At 45.7% G+C, this 14484-nt stretch overlaps 1 protein-coding gene and 1 long non-coding RNA gene across 5 annotated transcripts in view; one reads left to right on the forward strand and one right to left on the reverse strand.

The window, feature by feature from the left end:
• Positions 1-11407, forward strand: part of MXRA7 (matrix remodeling associated 7) — a 56101-nt gene extending 44694 nt beyond the window's left edge. For 3 of the 4 annotated variants that reach the window (XM_075903589.1, XM_075903591.1, XM_075903590.1), the window contains one exon: positions 4652-4784. Coding sequence is in view for 2 of the 4 variants with exons in the window: in XM_075903590.1 (XP_075759705.1) it covers positions 4652-4688 (37 nt within the window). In the remaining 2 variants the exon portion in view is untranslated. Of the gene's footprint in view, positions 1-4651; positions 4785-8236 lie in introns of those variants that run through there. The other variant, XM_006136490.4, reaches the window with a different exon arrangement.
• On the reverse strand, positions 4651-14433 carry LOC142819092 (uncharacterized). The gene is made up of 2 exons (XR_012896800.1): positions 13799-14433; positions 4651-10301 (listed from the first exon to the last, which is right to left on the reverse strand). It is a non-coding gene; the product is annotated as an uncharacterized LOC142819092 (long non-coding RNA).
• Positions 14434-14484: the final 51 nt, after the last annotated feature.

Here is a 14484-nt window from a genome sequence, read left to right on the forward strand (position 1 = left end):
AAAGTAGGTGTAAGGCCAAAACCTGATGTAATTTATATTCCAAGGAGCCAGAAGTAAGCCTAAGTCTGCCTCTTGCTCTACTTTGCCCATCACTTCGGAGTCTTTGGGCAGGATGTTCAGGAGTTGAAGAGACATAGGCTTGGTCTACACTAGAAAATTCATTTGGTTTAACTATGTTAGTGTAATAAGTCCTCCTCCATGAGCAATGTAGTTAAGCCAGCTTAAACCCCGGTGTAGACAGCATTAGGCTGACAGAATAATTCTTCCATCAAACTATCTACCAGCTCTTAGGGAGGTGGATTACCAATGCTAGCAGGAGAATTCCAACCGTCAGCCTAGGTAGTGTCTACTCTGAAGCTCCACAGCCAGGCCTGGCGACCGGAGGAGGGAAAATGGGGCAATTGCTATGGGGCTTTCAGATTCAAAGGGGCCTGGAGTTCCCAGCCACTGCTACTGTGGCAACAACAGTGGCTGGTATTCCAGACCCCTTTGAATTGCTGCCACAGTGCCACCCTGTGTGGCTTCGAGAGCTGGGGGAAGGGGGTGCATCACAGCCTGGGCATTGCTAAGGGCTGACTACCCTCAGTTCCACCCATTCTGCCATCGGCTGTATCCTTCCAGGGTTGCAGAATTGGGGGCTCCACACACACTGTGCCCCAGAGCCCGCAATGGCTGTTGACCCTGCTGTGTGCAGCTGTGCCACAGTAGTGCTTTAAGAGTAGGCAAGCCCCTAGGAGCACAAATCCTCTTTATAGTCAATGGGGCTTGTGCACCTGAATCACATAGGCTGTTTTCAAAATACTCATTTGTCTAATGTTTCTGTGAAACAATAGCTATAACAGAGCAGCTGGACACTTTCAGAGCTTACTTTGTGTATTTAGTCTTTTGACTTTTCTAGTTAACTCCATGATGCAGGAGGCATTGGACTCGTGTTGACTGAATCATGTTCCACTGTCCTTCATCTCTCTTTCTGAATGAAAACGGTCTCTGATGCTTTCTCTTCACTGAAGCTGCCTCTCCATGTCTCAACCTCTGGCAGAAGCAACCAGAGAACTCAGACTCATCAAAACCTCACCAGGATGTGGTGAATCTAGGAGAACAGTTAAGGTCCCAGTCACGGTGGGTAGTAAGGTTTAGTGGGCACTGCTTGCTAGCTGGACCCTGTACCAAATTTAAGCTGGGGCTCAGTACCTGCAAGAGAAGATGTGGAGGAGAGGTGATGGTGGGAACATCACTCCTAGAAGAGGAATTGAGGGGCCACAGGTGTGTTGGAGTGCTGAGAGAAGCTCTTCCATCTGACGTCATAGTCTCCCTGGGACCCTTCCTCATTCAAATCCCATTGGAATCAAGCCTATTTGCACTCTGGAATGGGAGGGGTTGGTTCTTCTGGAGCCAGCCAAGCTTCTGCTTCTCCTTTCTGGATTTCATAGCTCCCAAAGGTTGAACACTTGCCACTCCAGACAAAAACAACTCATCTGAAAACCAGTCCCTAAGTGAATCAGCAGCCGCCATATGCAGCCTGAAAAGGTATTTGTATTGCCTTCAGTGAGCCGATAGGACCTGGGCTGGGAGCTGTGCTGTTTCTCCCTGAAAGTGTGGGTCTGCACTTCTGTTTAATAGGGGTTAAACCAAGTGCTTAATAGCTGGCCCTTCTGATGTGATGTTCATGTGTCTGAGGGACAGGCTGGCCTCAGAGCTGCACAGCTATCCCCTTCAGCCAATGTATGGAAACCCTACGTTGTCAGCACTGCTTCTGCCATCCTGTTCTCCCCAGAGGCTGAAAGTCAATCCCATTTTATGGCGGAGGAAATAGAGCCACAGAAAGGCAAAAGACCCTTCCCGAGTCCCCAGAAGAAGCTTCAGGGTTTCAATGAACCCTGTTGTGTTCATGTTGGTGGGTAGAGGGAGGTAGGCATTGGAAATAGAGAAGGAAGGAAAAGGAGTTGGGAGCTTTTGGCTCTAGTCACTAGGCAGTACTTCTCCCCCGATTCTCTGTCCTCCACATGCTATGGTGCCACCATTTTCAGCCTCCCAACCAAATCCCTGGATTGGAGAAACTCCTTGCTGAGTATGAAGCCCTGCTGATTTCACAATGACTGGAGTGACTTAATACTCTTCCTGCTGTGCCACATCAGCTGTGGAAAGGGAGGGGGTGCTAGAGACCAACTCTACCCGTGAAGAGGGAGCTCCGTGACCAGAAGTCTGGATTCCCCTCACTCAAAGGTGACCACACAGCAGGCCGCAACATTCCATAGAGTTCTATGATTTGGCCTGCAGCTGCCCTCATCTCTACTCTGGACCCCAGAGATGGCATATCCCCGCCAGATAGGATTCTGCTGAGATCAAGTTGGAGCATGGCCTTCTGGGACCAGCAGCATCCAAACCTCCCCTCATGTTAGTGAAGGTGTCTCTGCCCAGCCAGCTGGGTACAGATCCAGGCGAGTTACCAATCTGTCCTCCAGGCTGGGGGAACTTGGACAGTCACTGCCCCATCTGAGGGGATGGGCCTCCCTGTAAAGGAAGAACTGTTTAAATGGATGTGCAGTTGGATAATGTCTCATCTCAAGGCTACCAAGGCATTTGGCATGGAGAAAGTGTGGGGCAAGAGGTGTGGGCCTTTGTTAAGAGTCTCCCAGGAGGAGACGACCAAGCTTTGATGCCAAGGCCAGGATGTGGCAATCTGATTCTCCCAGTCCCAGGCTGCTTGGAGCTGTCTGGATTCCATTGCAATGTGCATACCCCATCTCCCCGCTCCCTTGCCCATCACACTGAAAAATCTGGGTACAGCTGAACTTGCTATGGCAAGGTGGCTGGTCCATATCAGGTTTGGTGACGAAGGGCAGGAAGGAAGGGTGCTAGAATATGAGACATTTAAACTTGTCTGCTTTTTGAAAGATATTTTGTGCTCTGATCATCTAACAGCTTCTGTGGCCCAGGTCCTGCATGGAGAGGTCTGCTGATAGGCTCTTCCAATGCATACAGCTATGGGCCAGTACAGAACAGGGAGTGTGGCTGCCACCTATCCATGGGAGCACAGGGGCAAGACTCTCATTTACTTAATGATCCCTTTACCCCGCTGGCACCTTAAAAGAGGAGTAAATGTGATTTTTCATTTTAAAGCCAGACAGAGTGGTGTAAATGGGGACCTGGGATACAGGGTTTGTCCTATCCAATGATGATAATTTCCCATCTTGCCTGGAACCCTGCCTTTGGCAATGGCCACTAGCTAAGGTTTTGGATAAAAGGGAACCCCTTTCCTGGGATCTAGCGCTGCCAAATGATACACTGAACAATGCCAGATCTTTCTGGCAGGGGAGAGGCCCCTAGAGCAATCAGCATATTCCCTGAATTATGGAAGCTGATTTTCCTGTTACCAACCATGCCTGGGTAACATTAACCCAGCCCCCTGCACAGTGAATCCTCCAATTATCCCTCCTGAAGCATTTCCATTATTCTAAACTGGGCAGCCACTGAACTTGCATGTACACAGCCCTGTAGTAGAGACTTTTGACTGATGTGGAATCTCCAGTCTGGAACTTAAGCCCATAAACTAGGCTCACTTACTACTGGAAATGTGAGGACTTTTTCCTTGGAGGGGCTGTACCCCTGCCTGCTGCTGGAGGCTCAGCTAGAAGTGTGGAGATCTGCTTCAGTTGAAATTAGGAGCAGAAATACTTCATATGTCTATGAAAGAAGTGTCCACTGGGATGTGTTTGGGCTTGCCTTCATTCCCTCAGAGGTTATCCCTGTTTGCTCTGACAGGTATTGATAGAAAATATGATCAGTGAACTAGAACCAAGTCTAAGCCTAAGAACGGAGAGAGCCCAAGGGTGAGAGTCAGAGAGCAGTGGCAGAACTTCTATAGTCTAGTCCTGGCTCTGGCATTGACTTGATATAAGACCTTGGGAAAGTCATTTAACCTCTCTGCGATTCAATCTATCCATCTATAAAATGAGTCTAATGCATCTTCCCTGCTTTACTGCTCATAAACCAATTTGAGATCCTCCAGTAAAAATCAGCACAGTCATGTTTATGGATTCCCTTCCCCTCCTCCAGCCCTGCAGTGTGACTGTGTCCTATTTAATATAAAACAGGGAGAGAGCATTAGCACAATAGGTATATTTTGAAGGAAGATTTAAGAAAGAACAATCTTATTCCTCCTGTCTTTGCACGCTCAAGCCTTTGGCCAATAGCCTGAGAACATTAGCGAAGCAGTCATGTGTTCACCATAAGACTTGCTTCTCTCATCTGGCTTGGCCCGTACGAGGTCTAGTCAGCCTGCAGTAATCCAGTCGTTCTGAAATGCTCTGGGTGGGACAGTGGGTCCACACAGAGTTGAAGCAATCACAGCACCCAGTTTCTAGGTCAGAAGGGTCTGATAGCATTGGGTGCCAAGCAAGAGGGCATGCAGTCATTTGGCTTGCTCTGTTGTTTGGGTTTAAACTATCTTGCTGCAATTGATGAAGCAAAGGGGCCTTTTGTTTTGAAGCACTACCATTTGCAAATGGCTTTTTGTGAGTCAGAAACTTTCTTTGCCTCCCCCTCCTGCACCAAGTCTTTTTCCCTTGCTTGGTACAAAAAAAATTAACCAGCCAAACTCAAAAGATGAAATGACTGAAATGAATTATTTTCTCCTTGTTTCTCTTTGCAGAACTGAAGACTATATGAAGTTATCCCTACCCTCCTAAAGGCTTTTCCCTTGGCATCTTAAAGGCTTGAGAGAAATACCAAAACCAACCAAACACACAAACAAAAGAAAAAAAATAAACCCTCAAAACTCGGGACTTTCTTTTTGGCTGAAGTTGGGTTCTTCAGAATAACTCCTTGTGGTATCAAGGTTGAGGAGAACCTCTTGCTTGGGTCCCTGGATGTAGTCAGGCTAGAAACGTGACTGGAGTTGTGTTTGGGGTTCAAGATCTAACATGGGACTGAGACTCCCCCAAACAGAACCCAAAATGGACTCAAATTCAGTGAGTCTACTGAGCTGTGTTAATTACAATGCTGTTTGCCCTATTCTGAAATCTGTATTGTTCCTATAGAGAGAATGGGCAAAGGTTAGATGTTATCTTAGATCCATCTATGTTATACCAGACTATCTGACACATTTTCTCCAGGGACCAAACTCATCCTTTATCTATGAAAATAACAGCTGGAGATTTGAAATGTGGTTTAATATTTTTTGGGGGAGGGGTGGGTTGAGGTAGGGTTGACAGACTATAGCTGGACTTGCTCTGTAATCATTTCAGCAAAGAGCTGATCCTGTAGCTTAGGTAGGGGGAAGACCTGAGATTGGTTTGTCTTGTAGCTATACTGCTTGTTGTGACTTCCCATGTAGGAGCCCAAGTTTTCTTAATAATTGATAGTTACTGGGTTTGTTAATAATTGGTAGATCCTGCTCCAGTTCCCAAGACGGGGAGACTTGTGGAGGGAGCCCTGAAATTGAGGGCTCCACTGGATTATGATGAGTTTCTGGGGGTGCCAACAGCATTCTCCCATTGTCTTCTCCATGCCACCTTGCTGTTCTAATACACCCTTTCTTTTCTATTCCTTTGTGTCACTGTTGCTGGCCTGCCTGTATTGCCCAAGGCTCAGTTTCTCTTCTGAGAGATGTGGGTGCTGATGCCCAACAGAGTTCTCCATTGAGGTCTGATTTCAAATAGGGCCAGACTGGTTTGCAGGATGCTCTTCCATAGGAAGAGAGTCTTGAATCACCAGCTGATAGTACTTTCTGTCCTGCAGCATTACAGCATAGTTGGAATCTGTCCTCTAAGCTTTCCTTCATTTTTGTGGAGAGGTTGCCTCTTAGCTAATGCTTCAATTATATCCAAAACCAGGCTGCTTTTATTCCTACACAAACAATACTTGAAAATATTTACTTGGCCATTCTTTGCAGCACCTGGGTTTGGAGAATGTTTGTCTGTAAAAAAGGGCTCATTTCAATAATGGCAGGAGGCTTCAGCTTTAAGGAAGCTGCCTTTTTCAAGCCGGTATCTGCTAGCACATTAAATGGATTGCATATGAATCCTAAACACATAAGGACACTCTGCTTTGAGGTACCCACCATGACTGGCCTCTGTGTCTGAGTCATGCCAGCTGGCGGATTCGATGTTCCAAGCACGTGACTATGCAAAGAATGCCTTATATACATATGTTTAAGTTACATGGCAAAATGTACATCAAGCAAAAGCTATAGCCAAGCCCAGATTTTCCTAGTGGAAGTGAGTTAAGCTATTTTTTCAACAAAAATGGCTGTCTGGGTATTTTTTACTTTTTTCTTTTTTCATCTGAAGGCAGCGCTTATGCACAGGACTGTTATTCTAGTGGCTTGAAACTGTAAATTGCCTTTGTTCAGTCCAATAAATCTTTGGATAGTTTATTTGGATGGGCATTGTGTTGTTTTTACCTTTTGCTTTTTCCCTGCCTTCTTTTTACAAACCTCATCTAGTTCTAGTTACTGCAGGGGTGGGCAATAATTTTTGGTGGGGGACCACTCCAAGATTTTGGTAAGTGGTCAAGGGCAACACTTTTCTGTGGAGGGGCTGCAGGATCTTAGGTTGGAGGTTAGGTGCATGAGGTAAGTGACTGGGGTGCAGGAGACAGTGTGGGGTGTGAAATGGTGTTTGGGTGGGGAAGGGGGTTGTGACCGGGTCAGGGGATTGCATTGGAGGATCTGAGAGGGTGTTTGGGTGCAGGAGGGGGTACAGGGACTGGAAGGGAGTTGTCACCGGGTGCAGAGGGTTGGATGGTGACCTGGGGGGAAGGAGTTTGGATGCAGGAGGGGTTGGGGTGCCAGAGGCAAGCGATGACAGGGAAAAGTTTATCTAAGTGTCTCCTGGCCAGCAGGCTGCGGCACCCCCAAGGCATGCTGGGCTCCCTGCCCGTTACAGCCCTAGCCTGCTTGAAAATACAGGTTGCTCCCTCCTTGCTGCTCTCCACTCCAATGGGGGAAGAGGGTTGTGCTGCTCCGGTCTTTAAGGCAAATATCTCTGCTCCAGTTGGCTGGCTGTTTCCAGCCAATAGGCACTGAGAGATTGGTGGATGTCAGTTCTTATTGGCCAGTTGTTTCTGGCTAATCAGAGTTGAGGATTGGGCTGGGGGCAGGGAGATCACATAAAGCCTCCTCCTCCCTGTAGAGAGCTGCAGGGGCTGTGTTGTAAACTGTGGAAGCTGCATGTGCCTGAGGGTCCGGGCAGGGTGGTCTGCGGGCTGGATCTAGTGGCTTGGTGGGTTGCATCCAGCCCTTGGGCCGTATTTTGCCCAGTCCTGGGTTACTGGGTAGTAGTGATCTATAGCATTACATCTGCACCACATATCTTTTGCTGCTTTTGCAGTCTTTGCAAATTATTATGCAAAGGTAAATACCCATAAGGACCTGATGTTGTATAGAATGTACAAAAATATACTGTCCTTGTTGCAGCAAAATAATCCTGGGGCTTTTATGACATGTTGCTACTATGGAAAGCAACGATAGAGAAATTATAGTCTTACTCTACAGATTTGCTTCCTATATGTGCCCTGCCTGCCAATACAAAGGGGGCCAGAGCTCCCAGCTGCCATCACCGTCATTACTACAGCAGCAGCCCTGTAAATCACGGTTGGAGCACCACACCATGCACTCTGGAGCACTGAGGATTGCCTGGGAGAGTGTGATTCTCCAGGCAGCACTGTGGGCTGTTTAGCTCCAGCCTGCCCCTTCTGGCTGAGAGTGAGACCTTGTCCCTTCTGGAGGTGCAGAGCAGGGGCCTGGCAAGGCTGTTGGCCATGCTATTCATGACAATGTGTTTCATAATCAAAGGATGTCCATACTCAACACTGAAAAAGATACCTAAAATCCAATGCCAAGACGGACTTCTTTCTGTGAGTGCTCAATTCCCAGTAGCAGAGTAAGGGCTTGTATACATTTGAAAGTTAATTTGTATTTAGAGTGCAATAACTATTTCAGAATAACTCCATGTATGGATACGCTTCTTCCAGAATAAGGAAGCCCTAAGAAAGCCCAAAATAGGAGTATGTCAGGAATAAAGCTGATTGCAAGTTATCCAATTCTAAAGAAGTGCATATGGGAGTGGGTATTAAGGGTCAAATCCTGCTCATTTTCCATGTGCAGATTGGCTGAAGTCAACAGGACTCATAAGGTGAGCACCATGTGTCATCGTGTCTCAGTTGACTGCATTGTTCCTGCTTACAGTGCTTCTTGGAGAGTGGCTATTTCTCCTTTTACTTTTCTTCTTGACAGGGTTCAGAGAGAGCAGCTGACTGCCATCTTCAGGCTCATGGAGGAAAACAGCAAGACATTTGGAGAGATGTCTGAAGGAGATGTGATGGAACAGCTTAAACTTTATGACATGTAGGCCCACAGCAGCTACCACAGTCTATGGCCTGCCTGCTGCCTCAGCCCATATCATTCAGACACTGGAGCCTGTAGTGCTATAAACATGTACTAGATGCATAATCAGCTTCATAGGTTGGATGGTTTGCAAAAATATGTAGGTCTCTCTCAAATATTTCAAAGGCTTGTAATTTCTGTCCCTTTTTACTAATTTTTCTAAAGGAGCCATTGCTGTATTTTTGTCACATGCAGAGACATTTCAGCTTTTTCTGGCCAGTTAGTAAGAGCTAGCCCACACAGCCTGGTGAAATTTATAACTGCACTCTATGTAAGCAGTGCCACCCAGGAGAGGTTCAGATACCACCCATCAGAGGCCCACAGCTAGGATTTTGGTTCTACTGGTGGTGCACATTTGCACATTCCTCAGTGCATATAAAAATATTCTAAACCTGGATGGAAAAAATCAGAGGGAACATTGTATGTAAATATGTATTTCTTCACTCTGATCCTTCATTGTTTTAGTGTCTTGAAGAAATCAGAATATTGTAAAACAGCAGCTCCTGCACACTCAGATGGATAAAATGGGAGGTATTTTTGCACTGCACTTGAGAATGTGCTCCTCGGTATGCTTAGACAAACACACTAGCTTGAGCCATGGTGATGCTCACCCACATACAATCATGCTCAATCACCCCCTTGTGCAACACCTCGGCAGCTAGACTGAGTCATTGTCCGTGTCACCACAGTTGTGTAGTAGTTCAGGACAGAGATACAATAAATTCAGGATTCACTGGTGTCCTGTCCTGACAGGTCTCCTGCTCCGTCAGTGGTGATAATGTTCAGCTGCATGCATTTTTGTATGCTCCCTTGGTATATCATGCCAGCTCTGTGCAGGTAGCTAACATAATAGACTTGAGAGCCCCCGAAGACTACAGACAGATAAGATGCGAAGGCCCCTGAATCAGGTTTATTGTTGAAGTTTATTAATAGTTGTTGGTAGCCAGATGGCCTCCGAGCCCCTATGTATTTGTATCTGGGACAATGGACATGGCTCAATTGATAGGTATGGATTTTACTATTGCCCCCTAGGCTGGCCAAATAGTTAAGTGAGATACCCCAACATTTATAGACAGAAATGAACAATCTATGATACACACCATATGTGTCATTTTACGCAATAATGGCGCATTTGGTACCTCCGCTTGTACTTCCCTCCAAAGCATTTCTATTCACTACCTATTGTTATGCTTTTACTCTTGTTGTTTCAAACTATTTTAGTATGTACTTAGCTGGGTGTCCCTGTATGGGCCTGAGGGAATGTATTTACATATTTCATGTGCTTTTATTGGTGCTAGCAGTTCTAGTGTCAAGAGACACTGACTTCGAGGCAAACATTTGCTTTTGACACAGCCTGTTACTCATAGTATAACTCTTGCTTACTTTGTTTCAAGCACCAGGCCCATGCTTCAGGCTTTCTTTTTCCTACAAGCTGCACTGGTATTTTTGAAACAAAATACAGGACTATGTAGCACTTTAAAGACTAATAAGATGGTTTATTAGATGATGAGCTTTCATGGGCCAGACCCACTTCCTCAGATCAAATAATGGAAGAAAATAGTTACAACCATATATACCAAAGGATACAATTTAAAAAAAAAATGAACACACATGAAAAGGACAAGTCACATTACAGAACAGAAGGGGGATGTGGGGGGGAGGAAGGTGAATGCCAGTGAGTTAATGATATTAGAGGTGGGGAAGGGGAAATGTCTGTGAGTTAATAGTATTAGAGGTGATAATTGGGGAAGCTATCTTTGTAATGGGTAAGACAGTTGGAGTCTTTGTTAATTCCCCTGCGGAGAGTGTCGAATTTTAGCATGAATGCCAGTTCAGAGGATTCCCTTTCAAGTGCAGATTTGAATGTCTTCTGAAGTAGGATGCAGGTTAGCAGGTCATTCAGACAGTGTCCTTTCTGGTTGAAATGACAAAGCAACTGTTGAAAGGGAATCCTCTGAACTGGCATTCATGCTAAAATTCGACACTCTCCGCAGGGGAATTAACAAAGACTCCAACTGTCTTACCCATTACAAAGATAGCTTCCCCAATTATCACCTCTAATACTATTAACTCACAGACATGCTCTACTAAAAGAGGAGAGCCACCCACATAGATGCTGTCAGGCAGGAATGCTTGTTGCAGACTGTAAACTCACTGGGGCAGGAACTGTCTAGGTTCTGCATTTATGCCTCTAGTACAATAGGGCCTGGTGCACGATTCCATCTCTTAGATGCCATAATAATACTAATAATAATTAATAAAGGGGCTTGAGCACCAAGAGGGGCAGAATCAAACAATTCTATCTCACTCTGGTTCCAATCCCACTAATTATTAAATGGGTAGCCATCTTAATGCTTGAATTAAGGGTCTGATCCAGTATCTCATCCTTTGGGCATGTTCCTTCCTCCTTCAACCCCTACCCTTTCAAAACAAGTCAAGATGTTTCTACTGATCCTTTTGAGTGCATGGGCTCTTACCAATAAGGCAGCCTGAAGAACTACCATGCAACCAACAAGACAACAAAACTCACTGGTTAAATAAATGACCATAAAATGCATTGAAATTATTAAGAGGAATTACCATGCCCAACTTGGATTAAATTTTCCATGATGCAGAATGTTTGTGGGAAACTGCATTTTGTGGAAGCTTTGTGAAGTCACAAAAAAAGGGCAAGTTTCAAGGGTGTATTATTTCGTAAGTATTTTGAACAGCTCTGACCAAATGTTGGCACTTTCAGTTCATGAAGAAAATTGTAAATTCTTTATATTCTGTATGTACCTGGTGCTCTCGTGTCTTTTACAAAAACCCTTAAATCCCTTAACTAGGGACATTTCCTAGTTTATGCCTTTGTTGTTGCCAGCCAGCAACCATTGATTTAACTTCTTCTAGCCCCAGTCTCAGGAATAATCACTTTAAAATTAAGATTTCTTTACACTAGCCCTTTAGGTTTGAAAAACCATTTCAGTAGCAAAACATTTCTTCACCACATACATTCCATAGCGCACTAATATACAGCTTTTTTTTTTTAAATCTTGCTTTCTAATTCTTTTCACTTGGATGGAGGATTCCTCTGCAGACATTTACTACATGATTATGCTGGCTTTATCATGAAATCATGGTTTAATTTGACTTTTGTGTCTGAAAATTCTGTAACTTCAGAATTATTCTCCTGGCTTTTATTTTTTTCATTTATATTTGGGCTACTTCTATACACGTGGGCTGTGTCTAGACTGGCATGTTTTTCCGCAAAATCATCTGATTTTGCGGAAAAACTTACCAGCTGTCTACACTGGTCGCTTGAATGTCCGGAAAAGCACTGACAATCTCATGTAAGATCATCAGTGCTTTTCCGGAAATACTATGCTGCTCCTGTTCGGGCAAAAGTCTTTTTCTGAAAGACTTTTGCGCAAAAGGGCCAGTGTAAACAGCACAGTAGCGTTTTCTGCAAAAAAGCCCCGATCGCGAAAATGGCAATTGGGGCTTTTTTGCAGAAAAGCGCGTCTCGATTGGCCATGGACGCTTTTCCGCAAAAAGTGCTTTTGCAGAAAAGCATCCTGCCAATCTAGACGTGCTTTTCAAAAAATGCTTTTAACGGAAAAGTTTTCCATTAAAAGCATTTTCGGAAAATCATCCCAGTGTAGACGTAGCCGTGGAGTTCTGAAAATGGCCTAACAATACACTATCACCAGTGATAGCATGAGCATAGACTGCTGGCATTTTGGTCCTGTCCTGTCTAATCCTGATTAGAGGTAGGTGACACAGGTGGTTAAAGTTCCAGCAGTGGTAGTGTAATGATAAAAAATTCTTGGAAATTTGCCCGAGTTGACATAGCCCAAATGTAAAAAAATATGAAGCTAATTATACTATGATCTCCCTGAGCTACCTAAGTGCATACTAAATAAACAGATTGTGAGATTAGAACCCTTTGCCTATTTAATGTTCAGTTTCTTAACACGTGGGGAAAACTGTACTTTCTTAGAAACCTTTAATAAAGATAAGCCTGTTGTAAATCTGTCTGACATTATTTTGTCTTGTAGAATAGAAATATAAAATCATTTTGTGTGCAAAAGCTGGAAGATACTAGGGAAATGTCCATGTTTAATTGACTACAAGTTTCATCTCCACCTTAGATCCATCAATAAGGACATATCTATCTACACTTGGAAATTAACAGTATTACTATACTAATATAATTAGACTACTGCTAATCAGAATGTCTACATGGAGAATTATACCACTATAGCTATAGTGGTATCACTATAGCTATAGTGGTATAATTCTCCATGTAGACATTCTGATTAGCAGTAGTCTTTTGTAAACTAAATTGCAAAAAGGCCACTATTAATCTGAACAAGTGTTCCCACAGGCACCCATATAGGTATAAATATAGCAGTATAATTATACTTGTATAGTAATGCTAGTAAATGTACCTGTTTGCCAAGCCCTAAGATCCAGAGATGTGCATCCAAGGAATGGCAATTCCCACTTGAAAAGTTGTGGATTCAATATAGATTTACTCCCTTAATTTGGCTATTATTGTTGAAATGTATCTGTGTAGGGTATGATGGGTTAACGGGCACTGTTAATTTAAATTTTAAAAGAACCAAGATTCCACTATATCAGCCACTTTAAATTCCCTGAAAAATATTTTCCCGCTCCTGTGCTGATGTTTACAAAAACAAGATTATTGGGAGAAAAGATACCCAGAAAGCTGTGATCTGAAAGTCACACCAGTCATGCTCCTGGTAAACTCTGTAGCCTGGCTGAGGACAGACCAGAGTACAAGGGTGGGCAATAGTTTTTGACTGGGGACCACTTCAGAAATGTTTGAAGTAGCACCGGGCTGCTCTGGAAGGGGCAGGGCCTGGACACTTTTCTGCTTGCCCCACCCCAAACCACCAGCTGTTCTGAACAGCTGGGGATTCCCTCTAGGGCACCAATGCCCCTGGCAGTGGGAGACTTCACGTGCTACCCCCACCCCCAGGTCAATCAGGGCCTGGGGAGGGGGAGCATGCACAGTCTCTCACTCCCTGCCCACACCCTGCAAGGGAGCAGCAGCTGGCGGTTGACTTTTAAGAGCCAAGCCCCTTGCACGGCAGGAGACTTTGTGCTCCCCCTGCCCCACACTCCTTGCAGGGTGAAAGTAGGGTGGGAGGAGACTTTGCATGCTTCCCCGCACCCCGAGACCCTGATTGGCCTGGGGGGGAGGGGAGTGTGCAAAGTCCTTCACTCCCTGCCCTTCAGCGACTGGTGCTTGGAGTCCCACCAGGGTTGACGCTTAAGCTCTGTTCTAGGCCCTGATTGGCTGGGGTGCGGGGGAGCAGCAGAGCTTCTGTGGGCCAGATGAACCTCCCTGGCAGGCTGCATCTGGCTTGTGGAGGCCCTTTTGTATGTAGCACGGGACTGGGTTACCTGGGGAGCTGGTGGAATCTTCATCTTATGAGGTTTTTAAGTCCTGGCTTGACGACAGCCCCAACTGAGATGGTTGAAAGTTGCGGTTGGTCCTGCTTGGAGCAGGGGGTTGGACTCGATGACCTCCTGTCTCTTCCAAGCCTCGTTTTCTATGATTTTCAGCAAGGAAAAAAATGATTAGTTGAGCCTGCTTGGCCTGGCCTGTCACAGTCGCCTCTGCCTCGGACCCGAGGTGGTGTCAGGGGACCAGAGACCCTGGCTGCCCCCATGGCAACCCCGCCATTGGGACCCAGAGTTGCTGCGCTAGGAAGAGAGCCTGGCTTCTAGCCTTGGCGACCCCGACTGCCAGGCCCCCTGCAAGGCCCCAATACTACACGGGCCGTAGGGGGCAGCACGCATGGGGCGAGGATCAGGGCCTTTTCCAGCCACCCAGGGCGTAACTGGCTGCCTTTTCCCAACTGTGTTGTGACTCTGGCTGGAACTGGCCCTGGCAGGCTTCCATAGTCGGCCCGCAACAGAAGGACCCGGCTGCAATAGCGCCTGACTCGATCACTGCGCATGCGTGTTCCCAGAGCCTCTTCGGATGAAAAATATGCCCTGGAGCATATCTCGCCTCGGGAAGCGGCTGCGAGAACCGTTACGCACCGCAGATGAGTGCCAAGCGCCCTAAAACGCGCTCTGCGCAT

Source organism: Pelodiscus sinensis, chromosome 20 (genome assembly GCF_049634645.1).
Source record: "Pelodiscus sinensis isolate JC-2024 chromosome 20, ASM4963464v1, whole genome shotgun sequence".
NCBI lineage: Eukaryota > Metazoa > Chordata > Testudines > Trionychidae > Pelodiscus > Pelodiscus sinensis.